A 27,335-nucleotide genomic window follows, 5' to 3' on the forward strand; every position below is an offset into this window, starting at 1 on the left:
GTAGAGGTCGCGGTTTTGGGAGGTGCTGTCAAAGAAGCCTTGGCGAGTTGCTGCAGTGCATCCTATGGATGGTACATACTGCAGCCACTGTGCGCCGGTGGTGAAGGGAGTGAATGTTTAGGGTGGTGGATGGGGTGCCAATCAAGCGGGCTGCTTTGTCCTGGATGGTGTTGAGCTTCTTGAGTGTTGTTGAAGCTGCACTCATCCAGGCAAGTGCAGAGTATTCCATCACACTCCTGACTTGTGCCTTGTAGATGGTGGAAAGGCTTTGGGGAGTCAGGAGGTGAGTCACTCGCCGCAGAATACCCAGCCTCTGACCTATATAGCACTTTTCACAACCTCAGGACATCCCAAAGTGCTTTGCAACCAATGAAGTATTTTTGAAGTGTAGTCACTGCTGTAATGTAGGGAAATGTGGCAGCTAATTTATGCACAGCAAGATCCCACTAACAGCAAAGGGATAAACAACCAGGTAATCTGTTTTTAGCGATGTTGGTTGAGGCATAAATATTGGCCAGCACACTCGGAGAACTCCGCTGCTCTTGGTCAAAATAGTGCCATGGGATCTTTTACCTAATAGAGCGGATTGGGCCTTGGTTTAACTTCTCATCCAAAAGACGCCACCCCTAACAATGCAGCACTCCCTCAGTACTGCACTGGTCAGCCTATATTATGTGCTGCAAGTCTCTGGAGTGGGGCTTGAACCTGCAAACCTTCTAACTCAGAGGCAAGAATGCTACCAACTAAGGCACGCACTCCACTTACAATAAAAACCCACGGAGCTCGATTCCCTCCCTTCAGGCCCTGGGGATCTACTTCACTCTGTAGTCAGGTTGAGTCAAGATTAGCAGTGCAAGTTTAGCATTGGTGCAAAGCAGAGACTTCCAACCTGGGGCCAATTAATGTTAAAATATGGGTAGTTTTGTGCTATAGATTAGCACCCAGTAGGAGTTGGGTTGCCAATCTAGCCACATTCTGGTATATTCCATCCCATCAGTCTGCCATGCATTTGAATCTGGATCCCAGAATTTAAATCAAATCGGGGTAGATTTTGGTCTGGGCCCACTTTCCGGCTTAGTCTCAGCTCAGCGTGACCAGCGCGCACCCAAACAACGATGGAAATCGTCCTCGGGCCCCATAAGCATACTCGACATGAGCTGCCGTTGCTGGTCACACTTCCACAGGCAACTCACCCGAGCGAAGACATCAATCGCCTGCAGCAGAAGGACGAAGAACGGGTGCAAGGCATATCAACTTCTATCCCATTATTTTAACCAAACATATCACCCAGGGCTCCAAAATTCAAATTTCACAAATCCCAAACAAATTCTAAATAAACCCTAGTTAATATTTGGCACTGAACATAATAAAAAGCAAATGTAAAGATATTAGGAAGAACTCTACTTAAAGAGTAATAAGTGTTCCTGAATAATTTAGCAGGCAGAATAATATAGACACAATTACATGAGGGCATTCAAAATATAGTTGGGTGGTAGGCTGGTACAGTAGCAGTAGAAGGCTGGTCTCAAAAGGACAAATGGCCAATTTTCCACCCTCAGCATGCCCATTACATGTTTGGTGTAGTAGCTGCTGATTCATGTCCCCATATAATGGTACTAAATATAAAAACATTAATGAAATGCTCATTCTCTCCAGATATAATGCAGAATTTCACAAATTCAGTTAGAAGAATGTAATAAAAATATTTTTTTTATCTGTTTGTAACACGCCTGTTGAGTGTATTCTGAAAATTCCTTTGAAGATGCAAATATTTTTGTCTAAGATTTGGCGTGGTATTGGCTTCCTCAATTCTGTCACGGTGCATAACAGGTTGAAAAGCAGCTTCCCCCACAGAAATCATATCTCAGCTTAACTTGATGCAATTGTTACAGATTTTAGTCAGTTTGTCTGCGGCCTATGCCTGATCTTCGACAAATAGGTCAAATCATTCCATTCAAGTGCAAACATCTTGTGGGATTTGTTCATACATGCATTTCATTGGTAGCTTTTTTATTAAGGTGTTTAAATTTGATTGGTCTCAATAATATTTTATCTACCTCTCTTGTTCAAAGTGGGGACTCTGTCTATAATCTTCAAAGAGAGGTAGTCAGGCTAGATAGCCTACGTAGATAGAAGGAAAAAGAAAAGAACCGCCACATTTAGGACAGCAGTGGTAACCTGTTTATTATTTTCTACTACATGAGGAGTTACCTGAGCTTAACTACTATAAAATATATGTTGTGTTTACTGCTGCTATACTCTTGTTCATTAACTGTTAAATAATTTACTTTTGACTTTTGAAGGCTCAGATGAAATCTTGGGTGTGTTATTGTGCCACCATCTGAAGACAATAGAACAAGTCGCTGAAATAATTTGAAGAGGGTTCTCTATTCATTCCCTGGGCACACTACAATTTATTTTCATTCTTGGGATGTGGGCATCACTGGCAAGGCCAGTATTTTTGCCCAACCCTAGTTGCCCTGAGAAGGTGGTGGTGAGCCTTCTTCTTGATACATCTGAGTTGCTTGCTCGGCCACTTCAGAGGGCAGTTAAGAGTCAAACCACGTTAGTGTGGGAGTTGAGTGACACGTAGGCCAGACTGGGTAAGGACGGCAGGCTTCCATTCCTAAAGGACGTTAGTGAACCATTTCGGTTTTTATGACAATCTGTCAGCTTCTTGGTCACTTTTACTGACAACAGCTTTTTCAAATTCTCAAACTGCAATGGTGGGATTTGAACTCATGTTCTCTAGGTGATTAGTCCAGTGACATAACCATTACACTACTGTACCCTAATTACCTAGATATGTGAACAAGCTAGGGCTCAACTATGAGAACAGTTTGAACCATAGAAGCCAAAGATATCATGAGTAAATAAAGAGAAAAGAAACGCCAAAACAGAATGGTAATGTTATATTGTCACTCACAGGACGTGGAGTAATGTGCTGAATTTGGGGTTTAATGCCTCCGTGCTCCTGGGGAATATATTGACCACTACCATCACCGCTGGCATCTCCAGAAGATCCCTGTGGCAAAGCAATCAATATCAACAAATAAAAATCCAGTGGTAAAATGAATGTGTTAAATCAGTCTTAAGAGGGTCACACTAAAGTTTACTTACATCCAGCTCAACGTCATAACATTGTTCCTCACTGGCCCGTGGGTCTGAGTTAATCCTAAGTTCTTGGATGGACCCCTGAAAAACACGAGACAGGTTAAAGATTTCAAAAACTTTGAACTGGAGATCCGAATGGTGCTCACAAGAATGTTCCCTGTGTTTGTTGTTTTCATATCTTCACACTCTTCCCTTGGAGAATAGCGTGAAAGATTTGCAGGCTGACGATAACATCCTTCCATGCTCATAACCATCTTCATGCCAGCCGGTAGGGTGGTTAGTCCTATACGGCTGAAGGGTTTTACGGGCTCCCACAGCCATACTCATCATATATGGGGGGGAGGGGCACCCACCGGACAAGAGTATCCCACTGGATGTCAGCCCTGTATTCAGAGCCGGAGGTCCAGTCTCCACACGCCAGGACTGTCTGGAGCAGGGTTTGAACCCTACACTTTCTGAATCAGAGCTGGGAATACCACCACTAAGCCAAAAGCTCACTCCCTACTCCATGTTAAAGGTGTTGATACAAAAACATCATGTAAAAGAAAGAGCTTGCATTCTATAGCGCCTTTCATGACCTCAATTAAGTACTTTGAAGTGTATTGATTGTTGTAATGTAGGAAACATGGCAGCCAAAATTATGTACAGCAAGCTCCCACAATGAGGTAAATGACTAGATCATCTCTTTTAGTTGTTGGTTGAGGGATAAATGTTGGCCGGGACACCAGGGAGAATTCCCCTGCTCTTCTTTGAATAGTGCCGTGGGATCTTTTACGTCCACCTGAGAGGGAAGACGGGGCCTCGGTTTAACATCTCATCTCAATGACCGAGTAGTTCCGAGGGAGTGTCTTTCTCGGATCCAAAGTGGATGACCTCACATTTGCCCACATTGAACTCTATCTGCCATAGTTTTGCCCACTCACTTACTCTGTCACTATCCCTTTGTAACTTCCTGTTCCCATCTGCACAATTTACTGTGCCTCCTAACATAGTGTCATCTGCAAACGTGGATATACAACTCTCTCATTCTTTCATCCAAGTCATTAACATATATGGTGAAAAGCTGTGACCTCAGTACAGATCCCTGAGGAATACCACTTGCCACATCCCACCAATCAGACAACAAACCAGTGATCCCTACTCTCTGTCTCCACTGGTACCTCATTAGTAACACCCCTCAACTGGAACCTCTGTGGTTCGGTTCAGTAAGAGACTGGGTGCAAAGTAAGAAAACGAAGCAAGAGAGGACCTGGGAGGTAGAAAACAAAAGAGGAACTATGTCAACGATTTTAAAATGACCATTCATTTTACAACCCAGATTTCAGTTGGAAGATGTGCATTGGTCTTTTCCCATCTGCTGAGTGCCCAGTTCTGTGGTGGAAGGTGCCAAGTGGAGGACTGGCATGTCCTAGAAGCTGTTTATAGGTTAGCATTGGTAGAGATGTGAGAACAGGTCACCCACTTTGCCTGCCAGGCAGGAAACGTGCAATGTGGGGAGGGGCTGACAACATGAAGAAGAGCAGTAGGGAGGTTTAAAGGATGAAGAGGAGCAGCGGAGAGATTCGGAACACGAGGAGGAGCAGAGTGATAGGTACTGTAATCAGATTCTGAGTGGGAAAGTTTTTAAGAGATATGGGGAAGAGATTCTGTCGATTGATTAAAATCTGGCAATATGTTTAAGTTATTGAGATGATTTGTCCAAGACATGACCAGCCCAAAAGAGCAAAAGAGTACTAAACACACCCACTCCTAACAGAGTGGAGGGATTAAAATATATCCCTGAAAAGCCTTAGAAAGATTTTAAGTCAGGAAAGAATTCCATCCATCCTCACAAAGTATTTTGAGATCTCAAAGGGTTTAATACAAGCTCTGTATCACAGCTTACAATGCTAGGTAAAACCAACTAGAGTAACTCTGAACTAAACTCTGGTAAAAGTGCTCAGCTTGAGAGGAGAGTCGTCACTGTTTAGTGACATTTGAAGCACGTTCACAGTGACCAAAGAGGTCCTACCCCGTTCCCCAATGATTACTTTCACCAGACTGGGTACTCTATCTTACTGTAGCATAATTTACTTCAATTACAGTTTAGGAAATTTACACACCCACTTTGCTGTCTTACTGGAGACGAATGAACGTGGAGTTAGATTAACATGAAATGAATTAAAAGAAAGTAAAAGTAATATCATGACATTTGGAGTGCATGCACACACAACACGTTGAGTAATCAAAGAAAAATTCAGACCTTATTGTTAGATGGGGCATCCAATTGTACAATTTTTTATTAAATCTCCTTGTTTGTAAAGTCAATGCCTCCTTTTATTCCGTTGTAGATGTTTGACCCAAATTGCAGAACGTGTTGTGTGTGCACGGACTCCAAATGTAATGACATTAAGTCTTGGTCTTTAATTGATTTTATGTTGATCTAACTCCTCTTCCAACACGCGTTTACATAGGAGTCTGGGAACTGCAGTTTAGAAACATAGAAAATAGGAGCAGGAGTAGGCCATTTGGCCCTTCAAGCCTGCTCCGCCATTCAATATGATCATGGCTGATCCTCTATCTCAATACCATAGTCCCGTTCTCTCCCCATACCCCATGATGCCTTCTGTGTCTAGAAATCTATCCATCTCCTTCTTAAATATGTTCAGTGACTTTGGGTGGGAGACCCCCGGTTTACTCGGTGCGAACCACTCTGAGATCACTATCGTCAGTGGCTGATTACACGCCAACTTCAGTTTCACTGCAATAATAAGGCCCATGTGCCAATGCACCCTCAAGCTGCCACCTTAAGGATGGGCACATCAGAAGCTTGGAATCAGGTTGCTAGAGTGACTCTTCAGTGAGGAGGAAAGAAGCTGTGTATGATACATGGAGAAGAATTCAAGAAGAACTTGCATTTATATAGCAGCTTTCACAACATGGATAAGCACTTCACAGTCAATGAAGTATTTCTGAAGTGTAGTCATTGTTGTAATGTAGGAAATACAGCAGCCAATTTGCACACAGCAAGATCCCACAAACAGCAATGAGATAAATGGGCAGACAATCTGTTTTAGTGGTGTTGGTTGAGGGAGAAATTTTGGCCAGGACACCGGGAGAACTCCCTGCTCTTCTTCAAATAGTACCATGGGATCTTTTACATCAATGTAGGAGGGCAGAAGAGGGCTCAGTTTAGCGTCTGAGACGGCACCTCCAACAATGCAGCACTCCCTCAGTACTGCACTAAAGTGTTAGCCTAGATTATGCGCTCAAGTCTCTGGAGTGGGAGTTGAACCCACAACCTTCTGACTCAGGAGGTAATAGTAAGACAAGGCTGACACCCTAAGAAAAAGGAGGCACACAAGTGTATTAAGTGAACATTAAACCATACGCTCAACATTCTGGGCATAAGTGCGCATTTACTACTGGAGTTAAGTTTAGGTCTGTGAGCAATATGTATGCTATCATGCCAAACAAGGGGCGGTTTAGAGAGTGTCATATGTTGTAGTGTATCTAGCCTGTCAATGATAGGCTGACTGGCCCATCATGACACTACAAACGCCAACTTGTTGTGAATGTTCCTCAAAAATATTTTTGTTTATTGGGGGTGCAGGAACATAGAGGCCTGGGGGCTCACATGCACAAATCTTTGAAGGTGACAGGACAAGTTGATAAAGCTGCTAAAAAAGCATATGGGATCCTGGGCTTTATAAACAGAGGCACAGAGCACAAGAGCAAGGAAGTTATGCTAAACCTTTATAAAACACTGGTTAGGCCTCAGGTGGAGTATTGTGTTCAATTCTGGGCACCACACTTTAGGAAGGATGTCAATGCTTGGCATTGGTATTTGTGAGGGTGCAGAGATTTACCAGAATGATACCAGGGATGAGGTACATCATTTATGTGGAAAGACTAGAGAAGCTGGGGTTGTTCTCCTTAGAGCAGAGAGGGTTAAGGGGAGATTTAATAGATGTGTTCAAAATTATGAGGGGTTTTGATAGAGTAAATAAGAAGAAACTGTTTCCAGTGGCAGAACTGTCGGTAACCAGAGGACACAGATCTAAGATACTTGGCAAAAGAATCAGAGGGGAGATGAGGAGAATTTTTTTTTATGTAGCGAGTTGTTATGATCTGGAATGCACTGCCTGAAAAGGTGGTGGAAGCAGATTCAATAGTAACTTTCAAAAAGGAATTGGACATATAAGAACGTAAGAACATAAGAAATAGGAGCAGGAGCAGGCCATACGGCCCCTCGAGCCTGCTCCGCCATTCAATAAGATCATGGCTGATCTTCAACCTCAACTCCACTTTCCCGCCCAATCCTCATATCCCTTGATTCCCCTACAATCCAAAAATCTATCTATCTCAGCTTTGAATATACTATACTATACTTGAAAAAGAAAAATTATAGGGCCATGGGGAAAGAGCCGGGGTGTGGGACTAATTGGATGTCTCTTTCATAGAACCGGCACAGACACAATGGGCCGAATGACCTCCTTCTGTGTTGTAAGATTCTATGATTCAATCGAGAATATTAAAACCCATAAGTTAAGAAGAGTAAAATTGGACCGGCTTTTGCCAATCTTTCTACCCTCAAACACTAATCTTACCAGTTCCACGAGAGTCTTCCTTGCTATTTTAACCATTTTATTGTGTTCTATTTCCTCAATGAAAACACATTTATTGAGTTCGGTTGCTACAGATCATTCTATGCTACCAGCAACCACCCAGTTAATATCAGTGAAACATCTGTCCTGGTACAGCTGTCGCATCCTGTTTTTAAGGCACTGAAAAAACGGGATCTATGAAGCTGTGAGCTTGAGGAGGTCTGCGCCTCACCCTGTTTATACAACTCTCCACAGGAACTCCACTAATGTTTACGCAACAGAAGCAGCAGCCATGACAAGAATCAGAGCCACTTGCCTGCACGGCGCAGGTGGACAAACCAGACCCAACTTTGAGCTGAGCTCGGGCCAAGTCAGAGGTTTGGACAAGTTCTCCAAACAAACATCCTAGCCAATAATACAAGAACGGGCACAACATAGTGGTCGTACTGTAGTATGAAAACAGACTGAGCTGGTACTTCTGTGAAAGAATTTAGCGTTTTTCAAATTTTTCTTTCCCGTAAAATAATTTTTACAAATAATTATTTTAGGCAGAAAGAACTTGGATTTATAAATCGCCTAATCGTGTTCTCAGAATCTTCCAAAGCCTCTGAATTACTTTTTGAGGTGCAGTCACTCATGTTTTTTGTAGGCAAATGCAGCAGTTAATCCACAAGATCCCACAAACAACAAATTAGGTGAATGACCAGTTAACATGTTTTTGGTGGTGATGTTGTTGGTTGGAGGAGGAATGTTGGCCAGGACATAGGGAAAACTGTAGGCTCTTCATCAAATAATGCCATGGAATCTTTTACATCCTTCTGAACAGGAAGAGGGGGCCTCGGTTTAATACCTCACCCGAAAGATGGCGGGGTAGAATTTCCGCGGAGGGTCCCTTGGCAGCGGATCATCAGAAACCCGAGAGAAATGGCGTACACCTAAAGGAGTGTGATATTGCTGTCCTTTAAGCCCAAAGGATCACTTTACCTTGACATGCTGTGGCTAAAACTCTTTCTCCCTCATCTCACTAAATTGATCTGCTGACTCTACCATTCTCTAACCTTGATATTTGGCAAGAACCGTTTCGATGTCAGTGTTCACCATTAGCACTGGCTCCTCTTTTCCTCTCCTACTGATAAGGTTTGCGGTAATGACAAGTCCTTTGCTATCCTCAAAACTTGTCAATCAACCTACTCATACCCTTGATTGGTTCAGCAGTTTAGTTTAATCTCCTGGATCTTTAACTTAACTCTAATCTTAACGTTTTACTATTGTTTTTCTCTCGTTGATAAGCATTTCTGATCCCTGTCTCCTATTTCCCTCTTGCAGGATACCCTAAAACAAATCCCACTGTCTAAACAAGTCTGGTCTTGTTTGGCACTATCAGGGTTCTCCCGCTGGTCCGTTGGAACTTCAGCGGAAGAGCTGCAGGAAAATGACAAAGTTACGATGGACAAGCAGGGGAACCCCAAAGGGAGTACACACCTCTGTATGCTAGTTGCTGACCAGAATCCCAGTCGGCCACGACCAATCAGAATATTTGCTTCTTCCGCAATAGAATCGATTAGAAGGAGTGGCACGCATCTGAGATAAGGTACGAGAACCAAGGGGCATCAGCAAAATGAAAGCGCGTGGAATTGGAGGCAATCTATTGACATGGGTAGGGAACTGGTTAGGAGCTAACAGGCAGAGAGTAGGGAAAATGGGTATGTACTCCAATTGGCAAGATATGACTAGTGGTGTTCCCCAGGGATCTGTACTGAGGTCTCAGCTTTTCACTATATTTATCAATGACTTAGATGAAGGAATAGAGAGCTGTATTTTGAAGTTTGCTGACGACACGAAGCTAGGTGGCACAGCAAGCAGTGTAGATGGGAGCAGAAAGTTGCAAAGGGACACTGAGAGATTAAGTGAGTGGGCAAAACTGTGGCAGATGGCGTTCAATGTGGGGAAGTGTGAGATCATCCACTTTGGACCTAAGAAAGACAGATCAGAGTATTTTCTAAATGGTAAGAAGCTAGGAATTGTAGAGAAGCAGAGAGATTTAGGGGTCCATATACAGAAATCACCAAAAGCTAGTGGGCAGGTACAAAAAATATTTAAAAGGGCTAATGGAATGTTAGCCTTTATCTCAGGGGGGTTGGAATACAATGGGATGGAAATTATGCTACAGTTGTATAAATCTCTGGTTGGACCATATCTGGAGTACTGCATTCAGTTCTGGACTCGGCACCTCAGGGAGGATATACTGGCCTTGGAAATTCACCAGAATATCGGGTCTAAAAGCGTTCAATTATGAGAACAGATTGCATAAACTTGGCTTGTATTCCTTTGAGTTTAGAAGATTGAAGGATTATCTGATCGAGGTGTTTAAAATGTTAGAAGGATTTGATAGGGTAGATACAGAGAAACTATTTCCTCTGGTAGGGAATGAAGAATAAAGGGACAAGATCTTAAAATTAGAACTAGGCCGTTCAGGAGCAAAATCAGGAAGCACTTTTTCAGTATAGTCCCAATTTTATGATCCCAGCAAAATGTGCATTGGTAATGGCTGCCTGCCAGGGACAAGGTGACTCACAGAGCACTGCCCAAATTTTGAGGACTCAGCTCATTTGAAAAACTGGCATAAGCTCCCAGCATAGCTTTGACTTACTGCTAACAGCAGTTGTGAAACCTGGCTAGCAGGTCAAGATTAAAGGTATATGTTCACTTTTAACGGTCAGTTCCTGGCTATGGGGGCAAATATTGTATCAGGTATTAAGGTTCCGGATGGATTGGAAATATTTGTCATCCTTTGTCAAGGCTGTGGGAGGGGCAGTGCCAAACAAAGGTGAAGGAAATCTCAATATGGAGGGATGAAATGAAGCCTGTGGAGCCACAATCCCAAGTTAAAATCGTGTGGGGGCCTGAGTGACATCATCGGACCCTGAGACTTAATTATGGACAAGGAACCCACCAGGCTGTGGCAGGGAGCCTTCCCCTCAGCCCAAATTGGCAGGGTTAAAATGTCAAAAACGCAGCGGGTAGTGCCCAATCCCCATTCCCGCCGGGTGAGCAGGGTTAAAATCGATAAACTTGATCAATAATGTCTAGTAATACACATCAAAGTAGACAATGTGAGTTCATCCTCTCATTAACATTTCACGGGATCATCTTCATAATGTATGTGTTTTAATATCATGGGAACCTGTACAATCGGGCCATTGATCATGACTGGTTGACCAAAGAAACAAAAGATGTCAAGGACACAAAAGGTCAGTGTGCATCCTATCTGACTCAGATCCATTTGGATGCATCAAACTCCACACCAATGTGGGGATCACGCATTCTGTGTGTGACATCTCAACCCAAGGTATATAGTCTGAGGCCACATTTTATTTATCAAGGGAGAGAAGAGGCTTTCATCCCGAGACACTTCTATTTTGAGAAAAAACTTGCATTTATATACTGTCTTTAGCGTAGTAAAATGCTAAGGTGTTTCACAGGTGCATAATCAGACAAAAATTGACACCGAGCCAAAGAGCATTAGGAGAGGTGACCAAAAGGCTGGTCAAAAAGGTAGGTTTTAAGGAGGGTCTTAAAGGAGGAGAGAGATTTAGGGAAAGAGGTTAGGGAGGGAATTCCAGAGTTTAGGCCCTACACAGCTGAAAGCACGGCCACCAATGGTGGGACAAAGGAAGTGGAGGATGGACAAAAGGCCAGAGTTGGAGGAACGTACAATTCTCGGAGGGTTGTAGGGCTGGAGGAGGTTACAGAGATAGCAAAGGGCAAGGCCATGGGGGGATTTAAACATGAGGATGAGAATCGTAAAATGGAGGTGCTCGGGGACCAGGAGCCAATGTAGGTCAGCGAGCGCAGGGGTGATCGTTGAGCGGGACTTGGTGTGATTAGGATACAGGCAGCAGGGTTTTGGATGAGCTCAAGTTTATGGAGGGTGAAAGATGGAAGATGTAAAGCTGTTGGTGAACTGCAAAGGGTGAGTTGTGATAGTATTTGTCTGTTACCTTGGTAATAAATTATTCTTTAGAAAATAATTGGATTATTATGTTTGACCTGTACCCTGGCGGTAACATTTAGTGTAGCAGCAAACGAGGTCATTTTTCCCTTGGGTCAGCCATTCATTCCTGGTTCTTGAAAAGGGAGGCTCACTTGAAGGGGCCTCTGGTACAAGATTGAAAGAGAAATGGTTTAAAACCTCTGACCTGTAACAAATGTATTTCGGTCTTCAATCACTTTATGACGACACTGATAGATTTTGAAGTTGACATTAATTGGAAGGTGCTCAAGACACCCCATCCCCCACCCACCGTCACAACAGTCAGTGACAGGAAGAAAAACGTCCCTGCAATTTTTGCAGCTGTTAAAAGTCACAGCTTGAAAATATCATCATAAACAGGAAATTAATTGCTTTATTTTGTACAACTTTTAACAGGGCAATTTTTAAGCGTAGTTATCTGAAGTGAATAAATCAAATGGAAGACTGATTGAATCTAGCACAGTATGTTAAATTACTGAAATTGTCAGTATAAATTTCCCAAATTCTTGCAGTGTTAAGGGTTTCAAATCAACAGGAAAGTATATAAAGCTATTAATTTGAATACATTTGCATATTTCATTTTTGTAATGTAGGTAAAAAGTCCACTTCTAGCAATTAATAACTGTTTTCGCTGAAAGATTTTGAGAGGGTAAGTAGTTAAGGATTGTTTCCGCTGGTTGGCAAATCAGTAACAAGGGGCATATACTGAGGATTATCACTGGAAGAACAAACGGGGAAGTTGGAAGAAATGTTTCCACATAGAAGGTTATTAGAACATTCAATGCTTTACCACAAGGGTCTGTTGAGGAATAGACTATAACATAATTTGAAAGGCAATTCAATAAGTATTTGGAAAAGAAAAATGAAAAGGACAGGGAACTGGGGTTTTGGTAGGCTGTTCCAGTTGAAGATCCAGCACCAGCATGGAGAGCTGAATGGCCTCTTTCTGTGTAAATTCTATAACCTCCAGGGTATATGGGGCTCCCATTATAAAATACCACAATGTACGCGCCTTTGTATTTAACATTGACCCTCTGATAAGTCTTCATATTCACACAGTATGGTTTTGTTGATTCACTAAGTCCTTTTCATAAATATTAAGATCTGAATAATAATTACTGAGACTGGTAAAATGAGACATTAAACAATTGGACCTCCAGCATTTAACTAGTATAGCGACACCTTTTTTGCTAGTATAACACAAATGTCAGTAGTTAAAGTGTGAAACATTTGCATTTCAAGCTTTCAACGCAAAATAAACTCTACGACACTTACTATAAACTTGTTCAATCCTGCCCCTCCGGCATTCCCAATGAAAATTCCTGAACTTGGCTCAAAAAATAATGCCCGAGGTGACCGTGTGAAGTGACTCTGCTGATATTCGTCGCAGTCCAAGTACAAGGTGACAACCTCGTCCTGAATGGACAAAGCAAACCGGGTCCATTTGTTAGTCATAGACGACACCTCAAACGAGGCAACCTCATGGGAGGTTTGAGAACCCGATTCCGTGTAAAAAAGCACGATCCGTTGGCTGTCGTTCCAAACTGCAGTTAGCTTCACTCCCAAGTAAATAATATTCTGGTAGGAATTTGTAATTGCAAACAGCACCCCACCATCGTCACTAGCTGGCTTGATGGTCACAAGGATCGCAAAGTCTCTGTAGAAAGACTGAGGTATCATGGTCTTAGTCAGTCGACCAATGTTTGCACCTTGCCCAAAACTGTATGCTGGAAAGCCTTCATATCCTGTGATGAATGCGACTGATGGTGGTAGAGGGACTCCAATCAGCCCAGTCAGGTCAATATGATCATTGGATCTTCTCTCTGCAAAACAAGAGAAAAAAGGTAAATATGTCTCCTGCCACTGTTAGTCAATGTGAATGGACTGCCGTTCGCTTTCTATGGATATGTTTCCTTTAAATATGCGCCCCGGAGATTTCCTCGGCGGATTCTTTCAGATCGGGCCGCCGTAACTCCCTCCAAGTCCAGGCAGTGAGTGACCACCTGCAAGTTATGCATGACGACACCATGGTTCCCATGATTTGATTTGAAAATGATGAGAGTATTATACTGTGAGCTGATTCGCAAATGTTCGAAGAGATTCTTAAGTTCGAAGTGGTGGTAGATGTATTGTTTGAATATGATTGCTGGAATTGGGACAATCAGAAATGCTTGCAGCAAATTTCTTCCCTCCTAGGAGCTGGTTACAGTGTAGTCCAATTGTGATGAGAAAAACAGTAAACAAAGACTTGTAAATGTAACGGATGGAACTCTTTATTTGTGAAGCAATGGTCCCTTCTCACTTACTACAGTTTCCTCACTATTTTTATTCCCCTTAAGAGGGGTAAATTCAAAATTAATCTGCGGAAACAATGTTTCAGCGAGAGACTGCTAAATCTATGGAACAGACTCCCTAGGGAGAAGGTGGAAGCAGTTAGTGTTGATTCATTCATATGCAAATTAGGTAGATTCCTTTCAAAAAATAGTATTTTGGGATACAGTAAATGAGTAATTTGAGACATGACGTGGTAAGCTTAGCAGGCTTGGGAGGAACAGGTGACTTTAGACCTATGGTTCCCAAAGCTCTCCACCACTGGGAGTTTCCTCATGTCCATTGTAGACCAACTGATAGAGATTGATTGCTACGATTAGTCAATAACTCCATTATCTTTGTATCATTCAACTACCAGGACGGTAGAACTTAAGCATACGAAACAGAAGCTGGAGTAGGCCATATGGCCCCTCGAGCCTGCTCCACCATTCAATAAGATCATGGCTGATCTTTGACCTCAACTCCGCTTTCCCGCCCTATCCCCATGTCCCTTGATTACCTTAGTGTCCAAAGATCTATCGATCTCACTCTTAAATTTACTCAACGACTGAGCATCTACAACCCTCTGGGATAGAGAATTCCAAAAATTCACAACCCTCTGAGTGAAGACATTTTTCCTCATTTCAGTCCTAAATGGCCGACCCCTTATCTTGAGACTATGACCCTTAGTTCTAGACTCTCCAGCCAGGGGAAACAGCCTCTCTGCATCTACGCTGTTAAGCCCTCTAAGAATTTTATGCATTTCAATGAGATCACCTCTCATTCTTCTAAACTCCAGAGAATACAGACCTATTCTACTCAATCTCTCCTCATAGGAAAACCCTCTCATCCCAGGAATCAATCTAATGAACCTTCGTTGCATCTCCTCTAAGGCAAGTTTATCCTTCCTTAGGTAAGGAGGCCAAAACTGTACACAGTACTCCAAGTGTGGTTTCACCAGAGCCCTATATAATTGCAGCAAGACCTCCTCACTCTTATACTCCAACCCACTTGCAATAAAGGCTAACATACCATTTGCATTCCTAATTGCTTACTGTATCTGCATGTTGACTTTCTGTGATTTGTGAACAAGGACACCCAAATCCCTCTGAATACCAACATTACTTAGTCTCTCACCTTTTAAAAAATATTCTGCTTTCCGATTCTTCCTACCAAAGTGGATAATTTCACATTTCCCCACATTATACTCCATCTGCCATCTTCTCGCCCACTCACTTAACCTGTCTACATCCATTTGCAGCCTCTATGCATCCTCCTCACAGCTTACTTTCCCCATCTAGCTTTGTATCGTCAGCAAAACTTGGATACGTTACACTCGGTCCCTTCATCTAAGTCATTGATATATATTGTAAACAGCTGACGCCCAAGCAGGAAACTAGATGGACCTTGTTCTTTTTTGTTTAGCAATTCCTATGTTTAAGACTGCTTGCCTCTATTGATCTTGTTCAGCTCTAGACCAGGATGGACATGACATGACCAAAGGATGCTCCTCAGCTGCAGCCCAATACCATTTCTGGCTAACACTGCTTTGAGGCTCAGCAACGGGAAATGTGGTTTCTGTGCGATAAGGTGTTTTTCTTCCCCAGAGGTCATGTACTCTCTCACGCCCGTGGATTCTCTCCTCTCCACTTCTACCCATCAGCTAAAAAACCCATCTCAGGTGAGGCCGGTGGATTTCATTACGGTCCTGGGATTCAAACCAGGTGCATATGAATCAGAAGACATATCCAGCATTATGGCACACAAGCCAATCAGAAGAGGTGATACTCCTGAAGCTTGGAAAGTACTAAGCAGTATGCAGTCAGCTTCTAGAGGTCTTCACAATGCAAGACTTCCACCCGACCCCTCCTCCTCCTCCCTCCCACACCCCATAAGCATGTAAACTACCCACCAAGAGGGAGAGGAGCTGAGGAAAGGGATTGAACACGACACCACCACCACTCTGTGTGGACAGGTTCCCCTCTCTCCATGAATACCACTGAACCCCAGGGGCTACGCCCAAATAGATTGGTCCAATCACACAGTATCAGTGAATTTTCCCACAATACCACATAACGAAATTATCCAATGGATTGACGGTTATATTATGAATAAGCCTCGCACACAGTGCATCGCACCTCAAAATCATCCACAACATCTCAAAAACGGACAGAAAATACACAAAAATCACGACTGACCAAAATAACCAGAGCCTGTTAACATAATGAAACGGGCTGTTTTACATTTAATCACAGGGGTATTTCAGCCAACCAAAAGTCCAATCAAATGGCTCGTTTCTTTCCCCCAAACCCAGAATCTGCAACAACAGCAAAAGCGAGCCAATCAAATTACTCCAATAATATCTTCACCGTGTTTGTTGGCTACCATTTTCTTTCCTGACTCGGATCAGTGATCACAATGAAAATAACATTACAAACAAATCATTGTTTTTTAAAATGAGACAATTCCAAGATGTCACAGCTAGGCCACAGTGAGACTGTGGTAAATGTTATTAAACCTCAGGTCAGCTCCTTGGCTACCTATGAGCAATGCTGCAGGGAATATACTATTCTATGTAAAACTTCGAGGAAAAATTAAAAAAATTAAATGTAGAGATTATATACAGCGCATATACAACTGCTGAAAATGTAACTGGCTGCAAGGTGTTTCGAGGAAGCAAGATGGTGTTGCCAGCTGGATAGAGGAGAGAGAGAGAATGAATTGGGGGGTAGATTTTCAACTTAGCGTAAAACTGGCATTGTGGATCTGCCACCCATTATAGAAACCGCCCAACTGCCATTCAAATCAAGTTGAAAATTTAACCTGCTAAGTCACGGAATAACTGGGAGTTGTAAGTCCCAGGGGGTGAACGTCCTCTGACCTTCTCCCGCTCAGCCGCCTTACCTCCAGCAGAAATCTCATTCACGCGCGTAAACGGGAGGACGCCCGAGGACATTCACCCCCAATTTTGTCTGATGCTATACCAACCAGCAGGCGGGGGAGGGGAAGCTTTCCGCTGACTCCCGCCAACAGTGCTGGGATTTTCCACTAGAAGTGACAACCGGTGTATAATACAGCCGCCCAAATATGGGTTGGCCCATTGTAATAGAAGGTCAAAGGCTGGGTGATGCCTCACAAGATATTTCCTGCCATTTGTGCCCCTGTAATGGTGCGTTACTGGTACCGGTGTTGGGCTTAGCAGAGGTGGGGGGAGAAGGTTGTGGAGAGGTTTAAAACTTAAGTGGCCTCTTTTAGTAAGGAGATTAATCACAGAGCAGAGCAGTCGGTTGCCCTGATTAAAATAAAAATTGGAAGTTTTTTTTGCTGGCACTACACTGTGGCAAGGTGCCTCAGCCATTTCCCCCCTCCCCTACACAAACCTCCCCCCCCCCCCCCACTTGGCAGGCATCACAGTGGCACTCTAAGTGACCCCAAGAAATTGGCCTGGGTCATGAGTGCAGGCAAGGATGTTCTATGCCGCCATTGATTTGGCACTATGGCGCGCCTCAAAAGAAAACTGGCCCCAATAGTCTACTTGGCCGTGTATTAATCAGCTTATAATACATGTCTCAGCACTTTATGAAGGAGATTGACTGAAGCCTAAACATTAGCTCAGCTTTTATCTGGTTGTGTCTCCTGCTGTGGAATAAACCATGTTGGATTATTGACTATCTCCATTTAGTATCGTGGGGCTGAATTTTCAGCCATCCGCCCATCAGAAACAGAGGGGTAGTGCCCCAAAAATGGTGGGCGATGGCCCATTACCGCATTGCCACAGTCGCTGTGGCCACGGCGATGTATCCCCAGGGCCTATGGCTGGGTGGCCGGTGTGTCGCCTGAGTCAGGCGGTAGGCCTATTTAAAATGGTAGTGACTGGACCCTGCTTATCATTTTTGGACTGAGTTGGGAGGGACGGGCGCTGCGCACGGTCTGACTAGTGTCAGCCGGTGGGATGTACAAAGAGGATCCCCCGGTGTAAGTTCCTCTTCATTTTAATGGAGCCGGGAGGAGCAGGATCGATTTCGCAGGCTCCACAAATTCAGCCTGGGCCGCTGCTGCTTCCCCCACCCCCCCTCCGCAGATCGGGTCCCCCCCCCTCAGGAACTGACCTTCCTCCTGCCAGTGGTCCGGCTGAGCCGCCTGATATCGTGGGGGGGGAGGGCCCGGAGCCAGCGGCATGTCCCGGGTGCTCGGTTTCCGGTCACAGCCCATCGGCCTGATGCAAATGAGGCTCGGCCCTCAAAATAGGAATATAGGAACAGAAGTAGCCCCTCGAGCCTGCTCCGCCATTCAATTAGATCATGGCTGATCTGCACCTCAACTCCATTTACCCGCCTTTGCTCCATATCCCTTAACTCCCTTACCTAATAAAATCTAGCTACCTCAGTCCTGAAAGCTTCACTTGACCCAGTATCCATAGCATTTTGGGGGAGAGAAGTCCAGATTTCCACCACCCTTTTTGTGAAAAAGTGCTTCCTGATTTCACTTCTGAAAGGCCTAGCTCTAAATTTAAGGTTATGCCCCCTTGTTCTTCACTCCTCCACCAGAGGAAATAGTTTCTCTCTATCTACCCTATCAAATCCTTTTCAATTTTAAAAACCTCGATTAGATCACCCCTCAATCTCCTAAACGCAAGGGAATACAAGCCAGGTATATGCAACCTGTCCTCATAATTTAGCCCTCTAAACCCCTGGGGCCTCCTGGTGGGATTACTGTCGGCCAGCTGGCATGTTCCGCTCTGGGGGAAACCCCACCCTGTACTGTTTTATTCTCTAAATGTGGAAGCAAATTATCCCACTAAAAGCTCACATTTGGTACAAATTATCGTCCACAAGGATAATTTTAGGAGAGTGATCTCTTCCCATACATGAATGGAAATTACCTCAGGAAATCATCAATTTGTTTTTTTAATCTATTAACGTGCGCTAATGTGGGATCGACTTGCCAACCAAAGAAGGATCGGGTGGTTTGACAGTTTCTTTTAAAGAGCATTCATCTCCACTCAGCATAAAATCAGCCGTGGTTCAGTGGTAGCACTCTCACCTGAGTCAGAAGGTTGTGGGTTCAAGTCCCACTCCAGAGAGTTGAGCACATAATCTAGGCTGACATTTTAGTGCAGTACTGAGGGAGTGCTGCACTGTTGGAGGTGCCGTCTTTCAGATGAACTGAGGCCTCTTCTGCCCTCCTAGGTGGATGTAAAAGATCCCATAATACTATTTGAAGAAGAGCAGGGTAATTCTCCCCGCTGTCCCGGCTAATATTTAACCCTCAACCAACATCACTAAAACAGATTATCTGGTCATTTATTTCATTGCTGTTTGTAGGATCTTGCTGTGCACAAATTTGCTGCCGCGTTTCCCTACATTACAACAGTGAATACACTTCAAAAGTACTTCAATGGCTGTAAAGCGCTTTGGGGCGTCCTGAGATTGTGACAGACATTATATAAATGCAAGTTCTTTCTGTTTTAAATCTGGTCACGTTTAATGCTACTTCATGAAACCAAATCCCATGTAAACGTTGCATTTGAGAGCTGCTTACACGATCCGGTGTTCCTGGCAAGGGAGCAACAATCGCTGGGAACGTGGGTGGGGAAACCAGGGGCCTGCTACCCCTGTGAACACCAATCCCTGCCGGGAGAGACGAATACTTACTGAGGAGCAAACCGCAAATACTGGAAATCTGAAACTTAAAAAAGCAGAAAATGCTGGAAATACACAGCAGGCTAGTTGCAGCTAAAGTCTTTGCCCGATATGTTAACGTGCCTATTCTCTTTAGAGGTGCGAACAGACCTGCTGTGCATTTCTGGCAGTGCCTGGTTTAATACCCATCAACTGTAAATGGAATACTTCCCGATTAGCACCAATCCTTTCAAAGCGCAAATTAAATGAGCAGAACTTCAGACACGCAGCATGTCGAATGTCGCTCCTGAGCCTTTGCCAGGGCTTCGCTATCTCTGCACAGCGCCAAACGTGAGTCGCAGCGCCCTGCGCAGATCGAACGCAATCCCGTTAAGAATGGCCCAATGTCCGCCCATCCCCCGCCGACAGGTCAAAGGGTCCGCAGCATGTTACCTGTCAGATTCCTTCGCTGCAGCCAGCCAACGTTGGTCAGTCCCCCTGCCGAGGTGTTCCTCACAGCCGCGGACACGTGAGACGAGTGCTCCTGGCGAGTTGCGTCGTGAGGACCCGGAGATCGGGAGCCCTTTGCCGTTGGTTTGGAGGTGCCGGCCCATTCAGCCTTCAGCCCGGACTGCGCTCCCGGCCCCACCCTCATGATGCGGCCGGGCGCCATGGTTCCCGGCAGGCTACTGCTGGGTGGCTGCTCACTGGCGGGAGTCGTCGTGCCAGGGGCTGCTGTAGTTTGGTGTGTGCCCCACAGCCTGTGCCACCAGTCCCACTGTCCATATGCCCCATGGCACAGCAGCAAACAGACGGAGACAGCGACAATCCCCGCAGGCATCGCTTCTTTTTGTAAAACGCTGAAAATAAAAAACCAGCACCTTACAATGGCACGAAGCTCCCAGATATCCTTTGCTTCATAATTTACTTTCCTGCCGTTCTGTCTTGTTCTTATCTGTCTACAGCTGCCTTGGGTCTAACAGGAGCGTTCGAGCAGAATTGCATAGTAATTCCAAGCAGTTTACCACAGTGCCAATGTGCTGTTACACTTGGCCTGGCTCCATGGGTGCCTGACCAAATAATTCCATCTGCTAAGATGCTGCACAGCCCGTTGGCTGCCTCGATCTTAAGTACAAGCCAAAGAGAATCAGCAGTTTCTTTCTCTCCAGCCCGCAAGTACCAATCACATTGAAATGACTAGGCATTAACAAATAAGATGCAAATAAACAGCATGCAGGGATCTCCATTAGTCCCCGTCGCATCTTAAGAGCGTCTTAATTAGTATCGAGACATCTGTGCCAAGATAGAGCTCTGTAACTTTCCAGAAATATAATGTTTGAGCTGTGTTATAGAAAGAAAGAATGAACTTGCATTTACATGGCCCCTTTCACGTCCTCTGGATGTCCCAAAGTGCTTCAGAGCCAATGAAGTAGGGAAATTCAGCAGCCAATTTGCGCACAACAAGATCCCACAAACATCAATGAGATAAATAACCAGATAATCTGTATCAGCAGTGTTGGTTAAGGGATGAATATTGACCAGGGCATTGGGGAGAACTTCCCTTGCTCTTTCTCGAATAGTGTCATGGGATCTTTTACATCTACCTGAGGGAGGATGGAGTGTATTACTGTTAATCAAAAGAATGTGCAGATTCTGCTACTTTGAAAACCTAGTTTTGTTACAATTAAGCCTTTGGGCTCAATTTTGAAATGGTGACGGGATGGCAGCGGGGGGCGGGGGCAAGGTGTGTGCGGCAAACCCGGAAAAAAAAAACTTACCATGCCCCACGCGATCACGACTTAATTGATGCTCATTGATTTTGGTTCCGGGTTTCGCGCCCAGCAGCCAGCCTGGCTGCTGACAGGAGCAGCAATGCGGAGGGCGGGGTGGGGGGAGAAAGAGAGAGAGACGTCATCCGGCGCCGGAACAGAGAGTGGGGTGGGGCTAAGATGGGGGGGGGGGGGGACATCGGACATTGTTGGGGGGGGAGACATTGGGGGGGTGAGAGATCGGAGAAGAGACATCGGGGGGGTGAGAGATCGGAGAAGAGACATCGGGGGGGGGGTGAGATCGGAGAAGAGACATCGGGGGGGGGGGTGAGAGATCGGAGAAGAGACATCGGGCGGGGGGGGTGAGATATCGGAGAAGACACATCAGGGGGGGGTGAGAGATCGGAGAAGAGACATCAGGGGGGTGAGAGATCGGAGAAGAGACATCGGGGGGGGGGGGTGAGAGATCGGAGAAGAGACACCGGGGGGTGAGATATCGGAGAAGAGACATCGGGGGGGGGGTGAGAGATCGGAGAAGAGACATCGGGGGGGGGGGTGAGAGATCGGAGAAGAGACATCGGGGGGGGGGTGAGAGATCGGAGAAGAGACATCGGGGGGGGGGGGTGAGATATCGGAGAAGACACATCAGGGGGGGGTGAGAGATCGGAGAAGAGACATCAGGGGGGTGAGAGATCGGAGAAGAGACATCGGGGGGGGGGGGTGAGAGATCGGAGAAGAGACATCGGGGGGGGGGTGAGAGATCGGAGAAGAGACATCGGGGGGGGGTGAGATATCGGAGAAGACACATCAGGGGGGGTGAGAGATCGGAGAAGAGACATCAGGGGGGTGAGAGATCGGAGAAGAGACACCGGGGGGTGAGATATCGGAGAAGAGACATCAGGGGGGTGAGAGATCGGAGAAGAGACATCGGGGGGGTGAGAGATCAGAGAAGACACATCAGGGGGGGTGAGAGATCGGAGAAGAGACATCGGGGGGGGGTGAGAGATCGGAGAAGAGACATCGGGGGGGGGTGAGATATCGGAGAAGAGACATCAGGGGGGTGAGAGATCGGAGAAGAGACATCGGGGGGGTGAGAGATCGGAGAAGAGACATCGGGGGGGTGAGAGATCGGAGAAGAGACATCAGGGGGGTGAGAGATCGGAGAAGAGACATCGGGGGTGGGGGGAGTGAGAGATCGGAGAAGAGACATCAGAGCAGGGGAGGTGCAGGTGACATTGTTAGAAAGGTAGGTGTATTTAATTTTTGATGTTCTGAAATGTAATTTTATTTAATTTATTTCGTTATTTTTTACTGATCCGGCCCTTTCCACCTGCTTTCACCAGGCGTGAATCGGAAGCCGTGGGAAAGCCGCCCAGGTAAGTTTAAAATCGTTTTAACTACCTAATATGTCAGAAATAAAGTACTTTACATTTACTTCTTCAAATATCGTCCTGCCGGCTTTAATTGCCCACTCCAGAAAATCCCGATTTTCGCAGCCCCCCCAACCCCAATGCACCCGCACTTCCATTTGAAAATCGAGCCCTTTGTGCTTGTTTAAGCAGTCTGTAGGCCTTTAGAATGTTTCCAACATATTCACACTCCCGACAGCCCTGAGCTTACTCCTTACATTATCATGTAAAGTAAACATGTCCAAGTCAGAATTTAAAAGGAAAAAGGGTTAACCTTTTTTTGCCTGCAGTGTTTCTAGTGGAATGTGCGTGGTTGGTTGGCCCCCTTGTTTCCCCGTTTAGGGTTGTGATTCCAAACAAACCTTCCTTTGAAAAGTGCAGAAATCGATTTAAAAAAACAAATCTTTGTAACACTGTGGTCTCTGTGTCGCCCACGGGAGGTAGCGACCGGAGAATTAAAAAGGAAGAGGCTAAATGAGAGGCGTCAATTTGCATAAATCACAGATGAATACAATGCTGTCAAGCGATACAATGAACTACAGTAACCCCAGTAACTACATGCCTGCTCGGGAGTATTTTGATCATAGACTCGTTTCCCCTCCTCGTCCCCCACGCGTTTAGTAAGATTATATCCTACTGTGTGATCATGGGGCTGTGGATTTTACAAGCTAGTAAATGGCAGAAGCTGGGATAAGCTGCCTATCATGCAGTGGAATAATTGACTGTTCACTTGCAGGGAATGGTATTAATCTCACTTAACGTTATTAGCTCATTGGTGCAAAAGGCACGTTGGCCTCTCAAATAAAAACAGAAAGCGCTGGAAACACTCAGCAGGTCAGGCAGCATCGGCAGGGAGAGGAAGGTGGGGCTAATGTTTCAGGTCGATGACACTTTTTGTCAGAAACGCAGAATCTAAACTGGAATCCACATGGAACGTGTGGGAGCTGGAGACAGCTGCTGAGAAAAGAGATGTGGGAGCGAAAGCCAGTTTTATCCAACACCTGCTCAACCACAAGAAGGGGAACAGAGCAATGAAGATAAGCAGGGTAAAAGAGACAGTTGAAAACCACCAGGAGAAGAGCAGAACTTCTTCAGGGTTGAGCGTTCCTGGAAGAGAAACAGGAAATGCTGGGAGCACTCAGCAGGTCAGGCAGCATCTGTGGAGAGAGGAAGTAAGGGTTGATGTTTCAGGTCGATGACCCTTCGTCAGAGCCCCGTGTGTTTTCCTCTTTGAGTATTTTTCTACATTGCTACTCAGGACAGGCCAGTAACGGAGAATGGGGCAGAGACCCGTACTACTGGATCAATGCCCACTTTCTTAGCCTATGTATTTACCAGTGCCATCTCTTCTGGGTGCCTGAATTTCCCTTCAAAATATGAGTGGGCACATTTAAATGAGGCAATGAAGATGGTGTGTCATCATAATGTCCTGCATTGCTGGTGATGTGGAATGCATTAGAAAACTTAAACGGGCATTGCAGGAACAGAAGTGGATAGACGAACCATTGCGTTATTATCGAATCTCCGCCAGTGGGGAGACGTCTTGGTGGATGCTTAGCCCTTTAAGTTGCTGCAGGCATTACAATCGCAGAGCAGCTGCCATTTCCCACAGCCAAGCCCCCATGCCCCTCGCCCCGCAGTGGCGAGTTGCCAAGTGCAGGTGGAGATACCGTCAGAAACCCCACCCCCTACAACCTGTGAACGAAACTGACCCTTGGAAATCAACCATGGTCCACACCAAATAACTTCGGGGGGTGGGGGTGGAGGGGAGCGCGGGGAGCCCACTCTGCTACATTTACACCAGTGCACCACAGCAGAAAATCTAGACTGGAATATTCACAATCGTGTTACAGATAATGGGTACCACCTCGGGTTGACTTGCATCAACCTAATAAGCAAATCCTATGCTTCTTACGTGCCAGACTTGACTTGCGTCACCCAGTATCTACTTATATGATAGTGTAACCCCAGAGGATGACACGGCAAACTGGATATTGTGTCTTTTGCACAATGACCTCAAGTGTGCTTCTTGAGTCTTTTCGAAAGTGGATTGAGAAAACGATTTGTAAGTTGAGACAAGATGAATCGCTAAGGTGCTTTATTTCACAGCAAGTGAACATATGGGGCAACAGATGTGATCGTATTCACTTAATTCAATCAGGACAACTTGTCTTTGTGTAATAATACAAAATAACGAGCACACTATGCTTCCACACATCAGTGGTTCATCTTACTTGAAAATTCCAATTGACCCAGCATCTACGGCCTTTTGGGGGAAGAGAGTTCCACATTTCCACTACCCTTTGGGTGAAAAAGTGCTTCCTGATATCACTCTTGAATGACCTGGCTTTAATTTTAAGATTATGCCCTTTTGTTCTAGATTCTCTCAGCAGAAGAAATAGTTTCTTTGTATGTACCCGATCATATCCATTTATCACTTTAAGTCCCTCAATTAGATCAGCCCTCAACCTTCGAAACTCAATGGAATGAACTCACTAGAATAGCCTCCACTGGAAGAACTCCCCTGCTCTTCTTCGAATAGTCCCTGGGATTTTTTTACATCCACCCAAGAGGGCAAATGGGACAGCACCTCAGAAACTGGAGTGTCAGCCTAGATTTTGTGCTCAAGTCTCTGGAGTGGGGCTTGATCCCACAATCCTCAGAGGTGAGAGTGCTACCACTGAGCCAAGGCTGGCACCTTCAAGAAATCAAAGAAACAAAAGGCATGAGACAAATCACAGAGAGTGTGTCAATAGCTTAAAGAGGTTGCGGGGGTGGGGGATTGGCAGGTGGATAGGGAAATATAAAAAAACGGCAAAGTGGAGCAGGCTCCAGCGGACCAGGAGCCTGTTAGGTGGAAAAAGCAGGTCGACGGCCACCTCGTCAGTAGGCTGTTCCGACGGAGGGTCTCCACCTCAAGTACCAACCCACTCCTTCCATTGAACAGATAGCCCAACCATCCTTACATTGCTGACACTTCTTGCCAGAGAGAAAATGGGAGCTGTAGCCAAAGACTGCAGTTCTTAAAGTACATTTGAGAAGTCATGTTTCAACTACTGAAGAGGTGTTGGTTAGCAACTCCTGCAATAAATGATAAGAAATTAGGCTAAAAGATCTTAGCCACCGTTGTATTTTTTAAAAACTGTAATTGGATCAACACTGTTCTATATTGGTATCCAAGCAATAATTTTGAGCCAGAAGTAATTAAGTTTTCTACAGCATTCATTCTCCGTGCACCATGGGTATAATCCCGGGAGCTGCATCCCATCGGATGAACATTCACGTGATCTGCACTTTTTGGATCCTTAAAGGGACAGTCCAGGTTATGTCTCCAGGATGTTTTATCCTGAAGTATTGTGAGAAAAATACCTCTACAAATATATTGGGGATTTTTTTAAGTTAAAAAGGACCCTTTGAAGACTCAACATGAAGCGGTTGACCTGCAAGTCACGGCCATCGTTTTGTTGCTCTTTCTGAGGCGATGTCATAGAAACGTAACACCCTGGCATTCGGCCTGAGCTCCCGGCATCTCCCGCCACTCCTTTAAAAGCAACGAGTGGGGAAGGGTGGGGGCAGGAGACTGCAAGTCAAAGATAGTTGAGAACTGTCCTGCTTCTGCATAACCTTGATTGGAAGCTCACTATTTGCATGGTGGATTTTAAGAGAGAAAAATATCGGGGGAGATGAGAAGAAACTTTTTACGCAGCGAGTTGTTATGATCTGGAATGAGCAGCCTGAAGGATTCAGTCGTAACTTTCAAAAGGCAATTGGATATTTACTTGAAAAGGAGAAATGTGCAGGGCTATAGAGAAAGAGCAGGGGAGTGGGACTAATTGGATAGCTCTTTCAAAGAGCCGACACTGGCACGATGGGCCGAATGGCCTCCTTTTGTGCTGTAAGCTTCTATGATTCTATGATCACATTGAAAAAAAAATCCAGTTGTATTTGTTTGTAAGTACTCAGGAGTAAAGGCCCTGTAGATCCTTACCCCAGAGTATTTCTCAGGTTCGTTCACTGCCCATTTCCAGCAAGTTTGATTTTCTCCACAATTCTCTATAATTACAAAAACAGAAAATGCTGGAAACACTCAGCAGATCAGACTCATTGACCTGAAACTTTAACTCTGTTCCTCTCTCCACAGACGTTGCCTGACCTGCTGAGTGTTTCCAGCATTTTCTGCTTTTATTTCAGATTTCCAGCAACCGCAGTATTTTGCCTTTGTTCTCTATAATAAAATCTGTCTCTGGCTTGTTTTTTGGACCCAAGCTTTATTTGAGTTTTTCCACAGCTTGTCTCCTGCTGCTTTTTTAAATTCACTCTACACGCTAGATCCAAATTTAGAATGTCCGTAAACTGTTGGAAAAACTTCCCCAGTTGCCAATATTCACAATGGATGTTTTCGGTGCCTAGCAACAGATTGCGATGCAGCTTCCTGTGAGCTCATTGAAAGTTGGCCGGGAGGTCAAGTAAATCGGAGGAGGTCGTCAAGAATC

The 27,335-nt window shown here is 45.0% G+C and overlaps 1 protein-coding gene across 3 annotated transcripts in view; it reads right to left on the reverse strand.

The window, feature by feature from the left end:
* Positions 1-27,335, reverse strand: part of LOC137317881 (collagen alpha-1(XV) chain-like) — a 278,899-nt gene that overhangs the window by 174,697 nt on the left and 76,867 nt on the right. For all 3 annotated transcript variants that reach the window (XM_067980899.1, XM_067980902.1, XM_067980893.1), the window contains exons 3-5: positions 13,009-13,556; positions 3,121-3,195; positions 2,927-3,025 (exon numbers count right to left, since the gene is read on the reverse strand). In XM_067980899.1, the coding sequence (XP_067837000.1) occupies positions 2,927-3,025; positions 3,121-3,195; positions 13,009-13,556 (722 nt within the window). The remainder of the gene's footprint in view (positions 1-2,926; positions 3,026-3,120; positions 3,196-13,008; positions 13,557-27,335) is intronic.

This window comes from Heptranchias perlo, chromosome 3 (genome assembly GCF_035084215.1).
Source record: "Heptranchias perlo isolate sHepPer1 chromosome 3, sHepPer1.hap1, whole genome shotgun sequence".
NCBI lineage: Eukaryota > Metazoa > Chordata > Chondrichthyes > Hexanchiformes > Hexanchidae > Heptranchias > Heptranchias perlo.